This window comes from Cyprinus carpio, chromosome A10 (genome assembly GCF_018340385.1).
Source record: "Cyprinus carpio isolate SPL01 chromosome A10, ASM1834038v1, whole genome shotgun sequence".
Taxonomy (NCBI): Eukaryota; Metazoa; Chordata; class Actinopteri; order Cypriniformes; family Cyprinidae; genus Cyprinus; species Cyprinus carpio.
The window spans coordinates 244,694-264,808 of NC_056581.1; the positions used below are offsets into that span (position 1 = coordinate 244,694).

Consider the following 20,115-nt stretch of genomic DNA (forward strand, 5'->3'; position numbering starts at 1 on the left):
GTATGACTTTACAGCTGAATAAAACAATACAAATAACTAATAATTAAACTGATAAAAGATTATATCATAGATAGATAGATAGATAGATAGATAGATAGACAGACAGACTCATTAAAACAATATTTTACCACTCAGTGAGCATTCAACTGTAATCATGTAAAATCTGCAGTCAGCCGTATAATCATGAAACTCATTGTACAAGAACAACTTCTGTGAGGTAGAACATAATGCGTGTCTGTATTTTGGCAAGCTTACTTAGTTGCAAAGGCTATTTACAAGCAATACAAGCACTTAAATGAACAGACTATACCAGATTCTAAGGAAAGGGGATATTTACACTTGGTCCCTACATGTGTTTTACTGATCAAATAGCTATCCAGTCATAAAGTGAATGTAATCTGAGATGCATTTCAGCCAAGTGTAATGCATTTGGTTGCACAGGGCACATATGAGAACATTAATCTGATTAATTAAAATGCATGAAGTGACCAAGTGTAAATTCTCCCTTGGTTTGTAAAAATTCTAAATTAAGTAAAAAGGCTCACCGAATACTACTACTACTACTAATAATAATAGAAAAAGCCATAAATTAGTTATACAAAGAAAAGGAAAAGTCATAATATTGCCGTCCACTATATAAATGTGCTAAAACAAGAGGCAAGATATTTCACCGCAAGCTAAAGAGGACTAAATGGCCTAGACAGTAAAAACAAAAAGAAAATGCATATAATGTACAAATAACAGTGGCAGTGTCTTTACATAGTAAATCCTGAAAACAGATCATAAGAATTCAAATTGTGTGACAACAAAACTTTACAGAAATGCAGGCCATCGTTCGTTCTTAAACTCTCCTCTGAATGCAAAGAAACATGCATCACATTAAAGGTTAAGTGGACCTAAATCAAGACGTCATTTGAACTCAGTGATGCTGAGTTCTGAGGTTTCTACTTTTATTTCTATGCTTCTAGCTACCGTCACAGCACAGCATGCAGTGTGTCTGGTTGCCATGACAACTTCATGCACTTGCTGCTGCTGTGTTGTCAAAAAAGCACTTGAATATTATAGATGGAGTTATTTTAGGTTTCATCATGAATATTTACAGCAGACCATTTTATCATTTTAATTTGCTTTTTTAAAAAAAGTTATATTTATTTGTATGTATTTGCATATTCCAAATGCAGAAATGATGATATTCAGAGATGTAATTGCAAGAGAAAATTAGGAAATCATTATGTTCTGGTATGAACGTGGTTGTGTCTGAATTAAACTTGTTGGGAAACTCTTGTTCACATTCTTGTTTCCTCGGGTGGGCGACTCATGTAGTCTTGAAGTGCCTTATGCAGTGGCAGCCATTTTCCAATAGATGATTTTATTGCACTAACCCATCTAGGAAGAACAACAGAACAGAAGAAAAAAGGATGATGTTACTTCACCAGATTCCTGATTTATAATTTCAGAACAATTCCTGCCATTTCATGTGCTGCCTAAACACCTCCTGTCAGAAATGCAGGTTTGGATACAAGAATTCATACTTTGTTATAACAGGATTTATAGATACAAAGATACAAAAAAAGATATCCAAAGATACAAAAATGGGTCACTCATAAAAGATCAGTTTCAACATCATAACCATGAGCAGATGAACATAGCATCACCTGCAGTGACATTTCAACACCTATTTAGTATTTTGAAGATTGAAAATGAATGAATGATGATTGAAATGTATGAAAATGATTAAAAAAAACAATGAAAGATATTAACATTTATGTAAAAGTTTTAAATATATTTTGTTCAAAATTTTTAAAATTCAAAATGTTTTTGTCAAGTAAAATTAGTCAAAGTAAAATAGACTAAAATGAATTAATATGATATGACAAAACATTGTCAGCATGACTAAAACGCAAAACTATATGAAAATTAAAAATGGAACTGACCTAAGACTACTGGCCTTAGGTTAAATCTTTTGATTTTATAATTGTATGCACTTTGGTTGAAAAGAAATTCACTTTTTGAGCAAGAAGTCTTGACTTGTGGACTTAGTGGAAAGAGCACTTTACTGAATGCTTTTAAAATGCATTATTAAACATAATTCAAGATCAAGTTAATCACCGTTTGTTCTCATTTGCATTCTCTGCGCAGAGGTAGAACACTTTAAACTCTTCAGATGGAGGTCTGAGCTCAATAGCAGATCTTTTGGATCCCACTGGCTGATCCCTCACTGTGAAACCATGCAGGTAGATTCCTCCTGCAATAAGACAAATGGTTGCTATTAGTTATCATACAAAGACATCTATTTATGAAGAACATAAATAAAACTATACAGTATGTTTGTATATATATGTATACATACTATATGGACAAGAGTATTGGGACACCTGACTAACAGAGACATTAACATGGAGCTGGTCCCCTCTTGGCCGCTATAATGCTCCACTCTTTTGGGAAAGCTCTCCACAAGATTTTGGAGTGTTTCTGAGTGAATGTGTGCCAATTCATCCAGTAGAGCATTTGTGAGGTCAAGCACTGATGTTGGACGAGAAAGCCTGGCTTGCGGTCGCCATTCCAGTTCATCCCAAAGGCGTTTGATAGGGATGATGTCAGGGCTCTGTGTGGGCAAGTCAAATTCTGCTACACCAAAAATTCATCCAACCTAATGTCTTTATGGACCTTGCTTTGGGCACTGGGGCACAGTCATGCTGGAATAGAAAAGGGTCTTCCCCAAAGTGTTCCCAAAAAGTTGGAAGCATAGTATTGTCTAAAATGTCTTGGTAGTAAGCAGAAGCATTAAGTTAAGTATGGCAGACATAGTAGAGTGATTCGTCGGGTTTCCACTGCTCCAGAGTCCAGTATCTGCATGCTTTACATCACGCCATCTGACACTTGGCACTGTACCTGGTGATGTGAGGACTGCATGCAGCTGTCTAACCATGGAAGGTATTACATGAGGTTCTCACCATTCAGTTTTTACCTTGAAATGAATGCCAGTGGAAGTTGGTGGGACTCTTCAGCTATGGAATCAGCAGAGCATTAGCGACTTTTATGAACTATGTGCACCCCGAGAGACCGCACACTTTGACTTTACGTGGTGAAGCTGCTACTGTTCCTAAATGCTTCTGCTTGCCAATAATACCTCTTATAGTTGAGCACGAATTTCATAATTCCCAATACGTTTGCCCATTTAGTGTATACTGGGAGTTTAATTTCAGGATAGAGTTGTTTTGTTTTATCTGGAGTCTTGATTTATGAAGAGATGTTTGCAGTCTTCTTTCATTAGCAGTTGTACAACAATAGAGCAGTTCCAACAGTTGCACTGTAACAGTTCTAAGACCTACCTATCGCGCAGGTTGACCGGATGCTTGCATAGAAATAGAGGCATCCGTCTTTCAGAACACAGTAGTGTTGCACCCATGAGTCCTTGGTCCTGTCCAGCTGGTGGAGTAACCCAAGGCATTCTGGGTTCTTGACCGCCAGAGGGGGCAGATTTGAGTTGTGTCGAGTGACGTCCATCCACACGTGATTCTGCTTCAGCAATCAATATCATTAGCATTATGAGCATTACCACAACAGCATCGGCCTCTTCCACCAATGCGATTCAATTTAGCAAGAAACTGATTTATTAATTGATCCTGTTTATTCACATTAATTGTAGAATGAAATGCCATATTTTGGGTATGTTAAATGATGCCACAACAAATAATACATGCACAAATCATTAGGAAGTTACCTGAGTAATAGGATGAACCGCTCTACCCATAGCCTCCAGCCACCTGAGAAACAAACAATTGCAAACATTTTTACATTATTTGCTATTCACCAGATGATTTTTGTTATGTACTGTAAACTAGTAATCGCCTTAAAGTATTGGCATTCCCTCTGAAACAAGATGTATTGTGCAATGGAGTACAAGGCAAACAGGACACCAAGAGACAGAAATCACAGTAACACAGAGACATAAACAATACTGAACAGGGAACTAACTCAAACAGAGGACTTAAATACATAGAGCAAATGTAGGAAACTAGATGGGACACAGATGAAGCGAATCAAAAATGAGGGAAACCAAATCAGTAACTATGAAAAACATATGATAAATGGGAACATAGATAACTAAGGAAACCATAGACACTAATAAGGAACACAGACAGGCAGACAGATACAGAACAGAACATAACCCTAACATTTACCCCTGAAATTGAATTAACAAAAATTAATGTCTATTGCTGTGGATGATTCCAGGAGAGCATGTTTGATTATCGTTTCATCTTGATTGGTTGTGAAACTGTGTGCAGTGTTTTGTTATGCTACTCCATCACTTGTTGGGAAAAGTACTGTTGCTTGTTACTGGAAAAGCTGAACGATTTAGAAAATAGCTGAACTAGTGTCACACAGTGTGACTATTTTTATTTGTAACTCCCCAGCATTGCTTAAATTAAATAAATAGAGTCTTCTCTTCATTTTAAAAAGCACTGCATGTTCTCACCTCTTCATCTCTTGGTTTGATGTTGCACACAGGTAGTAAACTCGGTTCCCAGAGATAGGACAGCATCTGAACACAAACGGCTTTCCTAAACTGGTGTCAGGCTCCACCACTGCTCCTTCCAGACTCGTCACAGACAGAGCTTGACTCTTCCCTTCATCCTGTCAACGAGAAACACATTTTGTAAGTCACTGCACATTTAGATCATACAGGTTCAACTATTTGGATGAAACAGAAAACTGCACTCACGTGCTTGTTTCTGTAGTAATAGAGGCAGCAGTCATGTCTGAGCACGAACCACCTCTTTCTCCAGCCTTTCAGCAAACTGGATTGAGTTCGCTTATGCAAGTAACCCCTGCACGCTGGTCGTGGAGTGTTAGGAATTCGACCAATATCCGAGCCAATGGTCAGCGTTAAAATGTCTGGGCCTTTATTATTCGAACCAGAAATCAGATAAAACAAACACAAAATGATTTCATTAAGTCATTAAGAAAAACTGGACATGAAACAAAACAACATTGAAACATTGGAGTCTGTTGCCATTCTACACTAAACAGTTTCATGTGAAATGTGCCATCTCTGACTGCCTAAATAAGGGTAAACGTGAGAAATGCTGTAATAATGTTGTCTGAGTGTGCACCCTACCTAGTCGTGCGAGGTCAGCTGCTTCTGAGTGTGGCACACTAGTGACATCAGTGCCGTTTACCGCCAGCACGTAGTCTCCAACCTGCAGCCCTGCCTCCTCCGCTGCTCCATCTGAAACACAGCACACCAACAGCTTTATCTGACTCCATCTGAGATCTCGACATCTGAGGAAGAAGGCCCATGTACAGCACACTCTTTGCTACTACAATTCAAAGTGTTTCAACCAAAAATAATCAGCAGTGGGACTTCTGTGCAAGTTTAACGCAAAAGAGAATGTTGTTGGCTGGTTTTATGGCTGCGAAGAAGACCAACACAGAACTGATTTACACTGCACATGTGTGCAAAAACACATTGGATTCATAGCCTTTCTAAAATAGTGACTTGTGTGTATAAATTAATAAGGCCAAACCTACTGATGCCGGCAATATTTTTCTTCCAACATACTGAATTATATAAAGGAATGATTACAGTATGAATGATAAAAGTAACCTTGAACCTATCTGTTTAGAAATCAATCCACAACTGTGTTTAATTTGATTACAGAAGGCAGGATAATAAAGCTGTTCCGACTTGATCTCAAGAGAAAACAATTATTATACAAAATGGCAATTTAGTATGAATTTGTGTGATTTGTAAGAAAATTACTATTTGTATAAAAAAGCACAAATGAAGCTCTACCCCTAAACCTAACCCTCAGTGGAGAAGGAAGTGCTCAAAGTGATTCGGGCCAAACTCAGCACCTTCAAAGACCTACGCACTGTAACTGACGTGACTCTGTGTACTACTAAGGTGACTGTACTAAGACTCTGTGCAGGCAATCAGCAAGGCCATGGCCAACTTGGTTAACCCTGCTGTAGATGGTTTTGCTGAGCAGTTTACAGCAGCACAGAAGTCATCGCAGGTAATGTGTCACTTCCTGCCGAAGCGCTCCAGTGCGGCGTCTGTTTCAAGTTGCCAGAAGGCTCGATCCTCTCAGCAGCCTGCCAAGCTGGTGCACCTCAGCCTCAGCCTAAGTCTGAGCCTGGGCTTCAGCAGCACCCCTGGACGGTGAAACACAACCCGCTTCCTATAGGCATCAAAGGTCCCTGCCTCAGAGTAATGTTGGACCCTGTGCTTCAGAAGCTGTCCTGATCTAAACGCAGAGAGGAAGAGGAGAGAGTCAGTTCTCGCCAAGGCCAGAACTCTCTCAAAGAAGTCTCGTGCTCGCTCTCCATCCCCGCCCCCATGCGGCCAACTGCCACTAGAAAAACTCAGACCACTTGCCATCCAGCTTCAGGCTTGGAAAGCTATCCCGGTTTTGTTAAGTTGGGTTCTAAAAACTATTGAATGAGGTTACTCACTTCAGTTTGCTCTCAGGCCACCTCCCTTCAGAGGTATCATTCAAACTTCGGTACGGGACAATGATGCTCACATTCTTCGGCCTGAAGTGCAGACACTGCTTGCAAAAGGAGCCATGAAAATGGTTACTGTAGTGAACAGCGAGTCAGGCTTTTACAACCATTACTTTCTCGTTGCCAAGAAAGATGGCAGGCTCAGGCCAATTCTCGATCTCAGGCATCTGAACCGCTTGCTCATGAGACGGCCGTTCAAGATGCTGACTTTGAAACAAATCCCCCACGGTCTGGTTTATATCAGAGGATCTGAAAGATGTTTACTTTCACATCCCGATAGACCCCATTCACAGACCGTTCTTGAGATTTGCGTTTGAGGGAGTGGCCTATCAATATACAGTCTTACCATTTGGAATGTCTCTGGCCACACGCACTTTTACAAAGTGCATGAACATGACTCTTTTCCCTCTGAGGCAGATGGGAATCCACATTTTGAATTACCTTGACGATTGTCTGGTTTTAGCTAGATCAGAACAGGAACTCACAGGTCGCTGTAGCTAAGTCACCTGGGGCAGCTTGGGTTGAAAATCAATTTAGCAAAGAGCTGTTTGTCTCACAGCCAGCGAGTAGTCTTTCTGGAGACAGTTATCGATTCTGCCCAGATTACGGACATGGATTACGATGGAAAACTCCCTGACTGTTCAGCGACTAGCGGCGTCATACAAACTGGGAATTTCATGTCCCCTCAGGGCTTTCCAGAGGATGCTTTTCCTCATGTCGGCTGCTTCCTCTGTGATTCCTCTGGGCCTGCTTCACATGCAGCCCCTCCAGTATTGGCTCAAAGCTCTGCATCAGAGCTGTGGCCCCTTGGAGGTCTCCTCACCTATTTCAATAGGGCATCCCATTGGGACCGACCTGCAGAAGGAAGGTGGTCACAACAGATGCCTCCAACTCAGGGGAGCTCTGTACGAGGGAAGACCAGCGTTCAGCTCCTGATCAAACCTGGAGCAATGTTTTCACATCACCAGCCTCGAGATAATGGTTTTAAGGGGGCACCACATTTTAAGGGGGCACCAAATCCTGGTCCGCTCAGACAACATGATGGTGGTAGCCTTCAGAAATCACCAAGGCGGTCACACACTCCCTTTACAGGTTGTTGTTGTAGTTGTTGTGCTACAACAACAACAACCTGTGAAGGGAGTGTGTTGGCTTGGTCAGGTTGGCTTGACGCATCCTTTTATGGGCACAATGCAAACTCCTCTCGCTGAGAGCAGTTCCCGTGCCGGGCAGATTGAACCAAGGGGCAGAATGGAGACTACATCCCCAAATGGTTCAAATGATCTGGTCTGTCTTCAGCAGGCCAAAGGTGGACCTCTTAACCTCAGAAGACAACTTTCACTGGCCAACATATTTTTTGAAACAGCGAGAAGCATTGGCCCATATTTGGCCCAGCACTCCCCTGTTGTCTTTACAGCTCCATGTGATTGTAATTAATACCATTTTTGAGACCAGAGCCCTGTCTACAAGATGTCTCTATACCCTAAAATGGTCAGTCAATTATTGTAATGGTTATAGGGTGGTTGTTCTGCGTGCTTAATAAACAAACTACAGCTGGTCCAAAATGCAGCAGCTAGAGTTCTTACTAGAACCAGGAGGTATGACCATATTAGCCCAATTCTGTCAACACCACACTGGCTCCCTATTGAACAATGAATACATTTAAAATCTTGCTAATTACTTATAAAGCCCTGAATGGTTTAGCTTCTCAATACTTGCGCGAGCTCATATCGCATTATAGTCCTTCACGTCCACTGCGATCTCAAGACTCTGGTAATTTGATAATACCTAGAATATTAAAATCTGCACTCTTGCAGTTTAAATATAGATTAAAGACCCATTTCTTTAAGTGAAAGTGAATATATATATAATACATACACTATTACAATTCTATAATCATATATAATATATAATTATATAATCAAATCCGTTAAAGGATTTTTAGGCTGCATTAATTAGGTCAACAGGAACCTGGAACACTTTCCATAACACCCAATGTACTTGCTACATCGTTAGAAGAATGGCATCTACGCTAATATTAGTCTGTTTCTCTCTTATTCCGAGGTCACCGTAGCCACCAGATCCAGTCTGTATCCAGATCAGATGGTGGATCCTCTATAGCCCTGAATGTCAGCGGAGACCACGTCAATTAGATGAGCCATAACTATGGATCCTCTGCGAAGACCTCGGCACCTCTACGACTATTGGCACAAGACCACGAGAACCAGACGGGTCCTCTGCTTAATCTGATCTGTGTTGCAGCCTGGAATTAAACCACACCATGCTGGTTTCAACTGGCCAGTGGAGAACTGGCCCCCTGACTGAGCCTGGTATCTCCCAAGGTTTTTTTTTTATGCTCCATTACTGTCACAGATGAAGTTATGGTTTCTTGCCACTGTCGCCTTTGGCTTGCTTAGTTGGGGAAACTTAATTTCTGGCAACAATGTTGGCTTGATTTTGAAGAGAACTGAACTGTGCTGGATGATGACATCACTGAATCAACGATGAACTGACATTAACTGAAAAACTGACTGTTTTCTATTGTCCTTTTGCATTATCAGCAGACTTTTTTTTTTTCTGTTTGACACTGTAAATATGCTTTGACAGAATCCGTATTGTATAAAGCGCTATACAAATAAAGGTGACTTGGCTTGACTATAATCCACAGGACCTTAAGGCTCACCAAGAATGATAACTATAAAATAACTAATAGCACCAACCTTTGAAGTTGCCAGAAGGGAGAAAACATATGGCTACTTGTGGATGAAATTAAATAACGCATTTTTAATATTTTTAATAGATATCAAGTTAAACTGCTAACTTTTAGTAAATAAGTAATATATCATAATATGTCAAACAAAGCTGCAAAAAATGTCTTTGCTCACTGTCTTTGCAAAATGTTACTGCTCCAGGTGTGTGTTCATGGTGTGTTTACTTCTCACTGCTGTGTGTGTGCACTTGGATGGGTTAAATGCAGAGCACCAGTTCCGAGTATGGGTTACCATACTTGGCAAATGTCATGACTTTTACTTTCACTTTCACTAAAAACATGATAGTGATTCCAGCGATATCAATCTTTTGTGTCATTATTGTTATAGTTGTGGTGTGGTATTTTCTATTCTCACAGACTTTTAACAATTATTTAAACTTTAGCTATCATCCTTGATGTGAACAGGCCTTATAGAATGCCTTCAAGCTATTCCTTTTTATAAAATCTAATAAAAAATACATACACGTACATTTACTGTTGTGCTTATCAGATCTGTATTCTTGATAACTTACTTGTGTCCACCTCAGTAACCACGATGGGTTTGGAGAACTGAATTCTGAAGCCCCATGGATACTCGCCCATGCCTTTGCTGATTTTCACCGTCCGCTCACGAACTGAAATATATAATGCATCTTTAAACACAGTAAATCATAAATAGCCAGTTCTAGCCTATGATCATCTCAGAATGCTGTGAACCTACTGGCTGCTGGTCGAGTACAGCTGGTGAGACAGTGTGGACTATCATTCTGGTTAACGTCATCTCCATGGTATATCCATGATACTGAGTGAAAGGTTTCTGTGTAAAATCCTCTGTCCTCAATATCCCGCATTGACATGTCCACTGAACGAGTGTCCTCAGAGTTCAATGTGTCGATAAAAAAAGAAGAAATCAGTATTTAAAATAAAAATACATTCTACCAACAGTAGTCTACATTTTCATAGTCAATAGTAATTTCTCTGGATTTACAATTTATAGTTATGTGTTTGAGTAAAACATTTTTGTTTTATTCTGTAAACTACTGGTGACATTTTTTTTTTTCAAATCTTATATAAAATTTTTGTCATTTAGAGCGTGAAAAAACAATTAGTCAACATAACAAAAAAGTTGACATTTTTATTCATTTTTAGACAACACAATGCAAATGTTTTAACGTCAGGAGAGTTAAGAAATCTATATTTGGTGGAATAACCAGAGTTTTGCCATTTGCACAGAAACTTCCTTCGAAGCCAATCAGACACTTCACACATGACAAATGTAATGAGCATGTATATAAGTGATTACCTGATTCTTCTGTGATTATGCTCGTTAGAGAACTTCCTCCTGCAGAGCTGCGTTGTTTGCTCTCTTTGAAGAGCTTCCGCCTCTTTGCCCAGTGGTCTGAATGCTCCTCTGAATCTTTATGAATGGAGTCTGTTGGAGGCCTGAGGTGCTCTTTGACCTCTAAAGAATCTAAGAATGATAAAATATGCAAAAATCAATAGGCCTGATGACAGCAACATTGTAAAGCTGAAGCCAATATAACACTAATACAATGTTTTAGTCATTTTAGTAGTTTTCTGCTTCAGGGCAGAGATTTTATAGTGGACATCAAGTGATGAGCCAACACAGGTCCAAATTTGATAATCATAGAAAACAACTGTAAACAAAAATGTCCTGAAATTTCTCTCTCAAAATGATTAACATGAGTAGCTGAATGGGAAAAATCATCACTTTGGTTTCTAAAAGACTCTAAAATTTGTTTTTTAAATGTATTTGTCCCCCTTTCATGTAAATTCCTACATTAAATATGAACTAAAACCACTAGTGAAGGGAAGTCACTGATTCACTCATTCAATGATTCAAAACGATTGATTCATTCAAAGCAAGTGGTTGTCTTTATAAATGGGCCACTGAATCACTGACTCAACTGATTCAATCAAAAATGGCGAATCATTCAGGAAAAATGCGAAATCTTAAAAGGACACACAAGCGTCTGCTAGCCAGACATGGTATTTCAAAACTGGACTGCTCGATAAGAAAGCATGACATATTTCAATGCTCACTTTTTGAAGCACTTTGCCGTTCAGACGTATCATTGTTATAGAATTTGGTAGTCCTAGAGACATCTGTGCTTATTTTCTCCAGGGATTCATTTGTTTGCACTTCTCCAGGCTGTTGAGAAGACGTGTCCATATGTAAGGTTAACTTAGTGTTTGCAGAGGTTGTGGTTTTTTGTGCTTGGGAATAGTCCACGACCTCTTCTACAGCTTCTCTGATACTAGCCAGATCGTCTATTGGAGACCCGATAGGAGACTCAATCACAGGACTCAAAGCATCTATCTGATGTTCCTGTGTAACGTCCTCATCAAACGAGAAGACATGTCTCTGCTCACAGTCCCCAGTGATTATTGTCATTACCGAACCTCTCCGTTTCTTTGGAGCGTCAGCTTCATCTCCGTCCCACGTGTGATGCTTGATACCATTAGGTAATCCTTCATCGATTTTTTCTTCAGAGTTGTGCAGTGAAGGTGGGATGACATGAATAAGAAGCTCCCTTTGATGGCTCTCCATGGTGTCACCTGGAGAAATTGACCCATCCAGCTCCACCATCTCCTCGTCAAAGCCACTTTCATTGACTTCATTCAGCTCAGGTGGTTCCACTGAGGTGCTGTCCGTGCCATCATCGATCATCATTCCTGCAGCAACATCTGAACCCAGTTGCTCCATCTCGTCTAGCTGTGATGGCCCTTGATATTGTTTGCCTCTAAAGAAGACTTCTTCTGGACTCTCATCGGACCTAGATGGATAGAATGGGTTTTTCATTGAGCTGTAAGCCTTAAATTTGGGAATACAAGAGTCGGGACCGGTTGTAGAGCTTGAGCTTGGTCTATAGCTGCTACTACTGGAAGATTTGCGGCTCCCAAGTGGACGGAGTCTTTCGTCTTCTACATAAAATCTTCCCATCCTGTCTGCCTGAGAGGGAAGGGACTGCGTGAAAAACGACGACAGTGTGCCAGAGGAAAACGACTCTCTGTATGAGGGAATGCTCTCTCTGGTGTGACTCATTTGATATGTCAGTCCCGGGTAAGTCTTTCGTCTTTTGGGAGGAATGTCCATGTAGCCTACAGGATTAGTATTGCTTTCTAGGAAGGCGATGCTGTTGTTGCGCAAGCGCGTCTTCCTTTCGTGATTGTCAATGAAGTTTTTAGTGAAAGAGGATCTGTTTATTGAAGCTCTGGGATTCATGAATAAGTGTTCCAGAGGACTCGAGTTGGATAGCTGTTCACAGCACTTGGGTACATTTGTCCTGTTGTCCCCATCCAGTGTATTCTGGCGTGTAAACTCTTTGGTAAACTCAGATGCTGTCTGTGTGCAATTTGTGTTGTCATGGCCAGTGAATCTTTCTCTGGGACTGATCTGACACGATGCAACATTTTCTGCAAGGAAATCCAGTGCACTAGCCTTCTTTTCAGCAAATTCATCAGGGGGAGGGATATCCCATAATGCCTCATTACTGAGACTGCTGGGCAGTGAGCGCTGTTTCTGATGTTGCCAGAAATCAGAGGGCGATGAGCAACAGGAAGATGCATCAACCAGTGTGAAATCTGTGTCCGTCTGGCCACCTGTGTTTACCCAACGGAAGTTATTTTTACAGCAGCTTTTACGGCAAGCCATTTCTTCAGGATCATCCCACGAGCTCTGACTCTTTGAATCATGTGTTGACTCTGCATTTAGCTCTGCAATGCTAATCGTATAGCTAATATTCTCACTGATTTTCTGTTTGTAATCTGTTCCATGTCGGTTCCATGAACACACGTGGGTGTTTTTTGGAGACTGATGTTTCTCAGTTCTAAAATGAGCCTCTTCTCTTTTGTCTCTGCAGTTGTGAAGAATAAAGGTGGTCTTGATATTTGAATCGTCTGATGTCACGACATTGATCTCAAGCTTCATATTTGGAGTCATGCATTTGACCTCAGTGGTTGTGACTGCTATCACACTACTAACCGATGCTTCATTGCATCGGTCGAACACAACTCTGGGAGAAGACAGTCCAAAGTTATCGATGGTCACAGAATGTGTGATTTTTAACCCTGGACCTCTGTCTGTTGGTTCTGAGTTTGGCTTTTGTCTGTCTTTTTTCTTTCTGTCCTGGAAGAAATCTTCACAACTCCTTGTTCTGTTTTCTTTCTCCGTGGTTGGAGTCTCAGTCTCTTTCTCGTCTTCAGACACTGACAGTATATGCTCTTTACAGAAGGAGTCAGTTTCTCCCTTCTCTGCAGTTTCCACAGTGTCCACCATAGTGTGCCTCTGAAAATTATACGGAGAGATGCATTCTGTACAAAAAGAAAAAGAGGTTTAGATACAGTATGTTGCATTGCACACCCTGATATCTTTCTTCAGTCTTATTTGTAACAGAATCCTTGTTTATGTTTGAAGGAAATAGCCAAAAAAGCTTAATTTTAGCGATCATAAAGTTGTTTAACCTATCAAGGAAATACTTCATAGTCATATCCACCTTATTTTTAATGTAATGTAATGTGCAAGGCTTCTGGTGATACCCATGTCCAGTTATTTTAGCTGTATAAAAACACTCTGTTATGCTAAATATTAACTGATTAGATGTAATCTGGATTACATAGTCAGATTCCAAAAACTATTATATTACATAAAAAGATAGACAAAAAGTTTATATTACATTTGAACATACTCATAATCAGACTGCAGTTACTTTTACATTGACTACTTATTATTTACACAATAGCAATACATTATTTAGAATTGATTGATTTTTTTTTTAAATAGCCTACAGCTTATAAACATTCAGAAAGTCTTCATCTTTGTGGACATTCGCACCTGCAACAGTCATTAGTCAGTTGGTTATAATTACACAGAAAACTGAGAGAGCAGTTGATTAACAAAAATCTTTTCAGTTTTAAAAAGTGTTTTCTCAACATTTCAATGTTGCATCGACTACTGATGGACCCATTCATTTTTATTTGAACGTTATATTAATATGTCTTTGGAAGGGTTCTGTTTTTTTAAATACATTAAAATGCATATTTTTACTTGAAGTACCCCCTAAGATTGTAAGGTAATAAGGTAATTATTAAGTAACACATTTACATATTCACGGTTCTCTGATGTTGGTTAATGGTCACATGACTTGCAGGTGTTTTATTATGATTGTCATTATTTTAAAATTATTTATTTTAATTTTACATTTTTATGATTGAAGTAATTATTAGCTTTTATTCAACTAACAAACCCCAGACTGTTTAAAGCATTTCATGTTGTTAATAACAATGAATGAAATATCGTTGAATTTTCTAATAATCAAATCAAATTTTCTTTCTCTTTGCATTTTCATGCAATATATATTTGTAGCAATAGCCAAAAATACATTGTATGGGTCAAAATTATCGATGTTTCTTTTATGCCAAAAATCACTAGAACATTACATAAAGATCATGTTCCATGAAGATATTTTGTAAATTTCCTACCTTAAATATATCTAAACATATTTTTCTGATTAGTAATATGCATTGCTAAGAACTTCATTTGGACAACTTTAAAGATGATTTTCTCAATATTTAGATTTTTTTTTATTTTTTGCACCCTCAGATTCCAGATTTTCAAATAGTTGTATCTCGGCCAAATATTGTTCTCCTAACAAACCATACATCAATGGAAATATAGTTTTTTTTTTGAGCTTTCAGATGATGTATAAATCTCAATTTCGAAAAAATGACCCATATGTCTGGTTTTGTGGTCCAGGGTCACACTTAGTCAACTGCTACATTCTAAATTCAGTTTTTCTAACATTTTTTTGTAAAAAAATATAATTTGGTACATTTTCATTGTGATTTTATATATTTCAAAGCAGATTTCAGTGTAATGGTGAGTACTGTGAAAATAGGCATCCTCTAATCGGGCACCTGTGTCTGGGCTGTGCTGCAGGCGTGGGCTAAGCGTGACTCAGACGGTGTTTAGAGGATTACTGTCCACACATGTCCCAGGAGCCACTTATAGATCAACACTCACGTTTACTGCTGCTGGAGCTCTTCCTTCTGCGACTGTTTCTCCTCTTCCTCCGACTCATTCTGCTGGATGGCCTGACATCTACAGTCCTGTACACTAAAACATAGAAACATGGTGCAATTTCATCATCTGTGTCACTGTTTATTTATAAATACACTATCATTCACTGTGAATTCTTGTTCATTCAGAAACTAATGAATTAATCCAAACTAATGGTAATTTATACAAGCTGAAATGTTGAAAATGTATTATTATATATTGAAATCAACATTTATTCTAGATAATTAAATGGTGTTAAAGTATAGGTCATTGTTATTTCAAGTTAGCTTGTGCATTAAATAACACTAACACTATTTAATTTAAAATGGTCCTTTTACAAATGAATTTTTAAAAGTCCAAAAAGTCACATTTTTACAAGCTGTTTGCAAGTCAGTCAACAAATGGACAGAAATTGCTCCATAAATGCAGCATTAGTTTGTAATTCAAATACTTTCTCATTTAATTTCATTAGTTTAATGTTAAAAAAATAAAATATTATTTTAATGGAAGACCATGACAAGTGTATCTGTCTGCCTTGGTAATTTTGCAAATCAGCAATTTTGAGTCAGCAAAGTCCTAACCTTGCCACAACAAGCACTAACTATAGAGACCCATTCAAACTATATGGAACCATATGAATCCAGACAAATGTATATTCTTACCTTAAGGTGGTCAGTCACGTTTCCACTGTGGTTTCTTTAGAGAAGTAATGATGAAGAGGCAGTATCTGCATCAACAGCAGCTGATATCAGGGCACTGCTCCACTTCTTATTGTTCTATTCTTGACATAAAGACCAGAAGGAGCTTAAATGAACTAATCCTCCTCAGACCCAGCCCTGTGTCAGTGTATGAAACACCCTTCTGAAAGATAGCCAATAGCATTTCCTCTTTAGATTTGGTAAGAAAATGTATTTATTTATTTATTTATTCTTTCTTTCTTTTTTTCTTTCTTAAAAATGAAATGTGAGAATCAGTTAACTTATTAATTAATAAATATATTTTCAATAAATATACAATATATGCTAAACATCATTATACATTCTATATGCATTGACTTCAAAATATCAGATACATTCTTTATTTATTTACAGTAAAGGGTGAGTAAATAGCGATTGTATTTTTATTTAGGTGAACTATCCCTTTAAGGATCAGAGTCTGAGTTGACTGAGATGATGATCTGCGTCATGATACCACCAAAGGCTGATTGGATTGGTTTTGTCAGCACAAAACCATAACTGAAATAGAAATGAACAGTATTAGCACCGTGAGCTGAATACTATCTGCTGCTCAATTTTCTGACTTAAAACATTTGTTCTTTCGTAAACTCTAAATATAGCTCAGCCCAAACTAACTATTTAATGGCAAACATGTTGGAGATTAACAGACAGGCTGTCAATTCATTAAGTGTAAGCTGTTTACAAGCTGTCAACTGAAGCCGCTCTTCCATTGACATCCATTCAAAAACACAGTTCATACCATTCCATTGAAAACACCTGCACCCTCAGCGCCGCTGCAGTGTAATTTTGTAACTCTTTCTAAAATTAAGGGTTATCAGGATTGGTTCTAGCCATGAAACACACATTAATGGTCGCGCAGGTCAGGATGTCTGTAGACTTCATTGGTTTCAGTGCAGTGGTGTGAAAGTATTTGAGTTAATTTAATTACTGTACTTGAGTATCTTTTTGGATACTCTGTAGTTTTACTGAGTATTAAGATATAAGCTTTTTCTCTCTACTTCACTACATTATTGAATAAGTAACTATACTCTTTACTCCATTACATTTGTAATGAGTGTTGAAATTACACACTACATGTGACATGGCATCTAGTTTTTTCTGCAGCAGTTTGTTTCTGCTACAAAAAAAGTGATAGCGCCAACTACAGGTCACTGAAAGTACTATTATATCTTGTGTATTATGCGCTTACTCACTCAAACTTGTCAACAAAGCTACTTTACGTGACAAAGCATTGTGAACACGGTTTGTTATGAAACTACAGTATTCAGGTCTAAGATGTAACCTGTGCTGTGTTGTCTTGACAGTGAGTTAGAGATAAGGGAGTGTCTCCATCTCAAGGGTTTTAATGTCCTCTGGGAGGAAACCTTTCCTATTCTAATGACTTCCCTGTTCCTGTCTTGTTCACACTTTAGTCATACACACTTTCACACACTGCTTGGCTTCAGACACGTCATGAGTCAACAACAGTTTAATGAGAATAATTGAAGCTGCCTGCCAAAGTGTACAGTAAAATAATATGATTTAGCATTTTATATGCTGTTAAAATAAAACAGTTATAAAAGTTATAGAACAGTTAAAGCACTAAAAGAAGTGTGTGTGTGTGTGTGTGTGTGTGTGTGTGTGTGTGTGTGTGTGTGTGTGTGTGTGTGTGTGTGTGTGTGTGTGTGTGTGTGTGTGTGTGTGTGTGTGTGTGTGTGTGTAAAAATGGCATGGCAATCTCAAAATATGGTTGTATGAAAAACAGAAAAAAAAATGGAATTGATACACATCAAAAATTACGATTATGGGGCAGATTATTGATTAATATAGACTTACGCTATGTCCTCAAAATGCTAGCCATAATGCATGATTTGTAAATTCGTGAATGTTGATGTTTTCATCACATAACCAGCTTCATATGTATGGCTTTTCTGATATTATTGTTATCTATTTTTTTTTAACACGATAGAGCATTTTAGTGCAGATTTACATTAATCTGTGTTGAACAAAACTCAATACACCTTTAGCACCACTAACTAGTTATTTTACTTTGAAAGTGTTGCAGTGTTATAGAATTGTGCAGTGATATGGCCACAGTCACGGGATCGGTCCTGGTGACTCATTTGTGCTGTTTCGCACTGAAACGTGTGGTCATCTCATGAAGGCAGTGGGTTCATTGGTGAACAGATGTAATGGAGGATTTATGGCGTCAATGATGAAGTGCAGGTAAACAGCAGTTGTGCGTTATCACATTTTCTTGGGTCCACTACTATCAGGATACTATCAGGATGCATTTGCGGCTTCGACAGGAGCATCAGCTGCTGTTTATTGGGCATACAGTCTCTCCAGTCTCCAATTTGCAGCTGAAATGGCTTAGGAAAACCCCAAAGACAGAGAAAAAACACAATAAACACAATGGCATTATTTCTATTTTCTTACTTTATTTGTAGGTTATCAATTCAAATAACTATTACTTGGCTTGTAATGAAGTTAACTGCATAAGTTAATCCATGTTGCCAGATAATGTTTACTTTGTGCATGTCAAAAATGAGGAGGAATAGCCTATGTTATCCGTAGATTGTCACAAATTGTTTTGAGAAAAACATAAAAAAATACATTTATAATAATATACATTTAATAATAATAATAATAATAATTTACTGTCATTGCTGTAGAACAAGGAGATTACATCAGAGCATGAATCGACAGAGCAATTTCATAAGTGCAAATGCGTAGGAATGACATTGACAACAGTGACATAATAAGGACCGACATTATCAGCCATAGCACAGTATGTCAACAGGACAATACAACATTGGTAAGGAATACAGTGTATAGGGTAGAGAGACAGTAGTAACCAGAAAGATGTGCAATGCAAAATCCAGTTCACAGTTAATGCAAATTGTTGAAGAATGGTGCGTAATGGATACAAATTAAGTGAATGGGGAGGGAAGAGGGGAAAAGTGTTTATTCAGCAGTCTGACAGCCTGGGGATAGAGGTTGTTGGCCATTCTGGTGGTCCTGGCCTGAAGGGACCTGTACCTCCTACCAGAGAGCAACAGGTGGAACAAACTGTGTGCCGGGTGAAACCGGTCTTTTATGATGTTGCGTGTCCTACGCAGGCAGCGGGAGGTGTACACAGTAGAAACCTCCGGGAAAGCAGTCCTGATGATTTTACCAGCAGTTTTCACCACCCTCTGAATCATCTGCTGTTCAGCTACACTGCAGCTGGAGAACCACACTAGCAGCCCATAAGTCAGCTCACTATGGATTGCACTCTACTCCCTCTCTGAGTTGAATGTCCAGGATGGTTTGATTTACGAAAGTCCACTATAATTTATTTTGTGTTTTTGATGTTAAGAGCCAGGTTATGCTTTTTACACCACCCTGCCATTAGTTCAGTCTCCTCCCTTTATGCCATCTCATTGTTTTTTGTTACGAGGCCGAGCACAGTTGTGTTATCTGTAAATCTAATGATGTGATTTGTGGGGAAGGAGGCAGAACAGTCATGAGTGTGAAGTGTGTAGAGTAGTGGACTGAGCACACAACCCTGAGGGGCACCAGTGTTGATGTATATGGTGTTTGAAATATGCTCGTCTGTTTTCACACATTGAGAGCAGTTGGTTAAAAAAAATCCAGTATCCAGTTACATAATGAGTTGTTCAATCCAAGGTTGCACAATTTCCGTAGGGGTGTGTTCGGCCTGATTGCATTAAAAGCCGAACTAAAGTCAATGAAGAGCAGCCTTGCATATGTATTACTTTTATTGTATTGTGATTCAGTTAAGTTAGTTTATGTAACCAATATCTGGCAATAGTACAAATTGTTTTTCTGCATGGGTGATCACATAAATCACACTGATTGCCTACATAACACTGAAACAAATACTAACCTAAACCCTAACTTTAACCTTAGGTTAGCATTGTTAGCACATTCCATTTGCTAGCATTAGCCTACTGACTGATTCATTTGTATCCATCCATCATAAACTTTAAATACGGTTGAGGAGAAAGTGATTGCTGTAGTGACTAGTATTTTTTTTATCAGTGTTTTTTTTTTTA

At 38.7% G+C, this 20,115-nt stretch overlaps 1 protein-coding gene across 1 annotated transcript; it reads right to left on the minus strand.

Annotated features, from left to right (window-relative positions):
• Nucleotides 1-108: 108 nt before the first annotated feature.
• LOC122146366 lies at nt 109-16,117 on the minus strand. Its single transcript, XM_042764576.1, has 13 exons — nt 16,001-16,117; nt 15,303-15,395; nt 11,324-13,594; nt 10,563-10,730; nt 9,981-10,151; nt 9,793-9,894; nt 5,123-5,233; nt 4,727-4,905; nt 4,481-4,638; nt 3,725-3,767; nt 3,333-3,519; nt 2,110-2,245; nt 109-1,386 (listed from the first exon to the last, which is right to left on the minus strand). The coding sequence occupies exons 2-13, from the start codon at nt 15,358-15,360 to the stop codon at nt 1,287-1,289; spliced, it is 3,684 nt and encodes a 1,227-aa protein (XP_042620510.1). The 5' UTR covers nt 15,361-15,395; nt 16,001-16,117; the 3' UTR covers nt 109-1,286.
• Nucleotides 16,118-20,115: the final 3,998 nt, after the last annotated feature.

Bases quoted from the DNA above. Each gene is read 5' to 3' on its own strand.
- LOC122146366 (XM_042764576.1), bottom strand. From the start codon at position 15,360: ATGAGTCGGAGGAAGAGGAGAAACAGTCGCAGAAGGAAGAGCTCCAGC. The intron at 5,234-9,792 runs GTAAGTTATCAA...GCTGTGTTTCAG, and splicing joins GGTTACTGAGGTGGACACAA to ATGGAGCAGCGGAGGAGGCA. The intron at 3,520-3,724 runs GTAACTTCCTAA...TTGCTGAAGCAG, and splicing joins CGGTTCATCCTATTACTCAG to AATCACGTGTGGATGGACGT.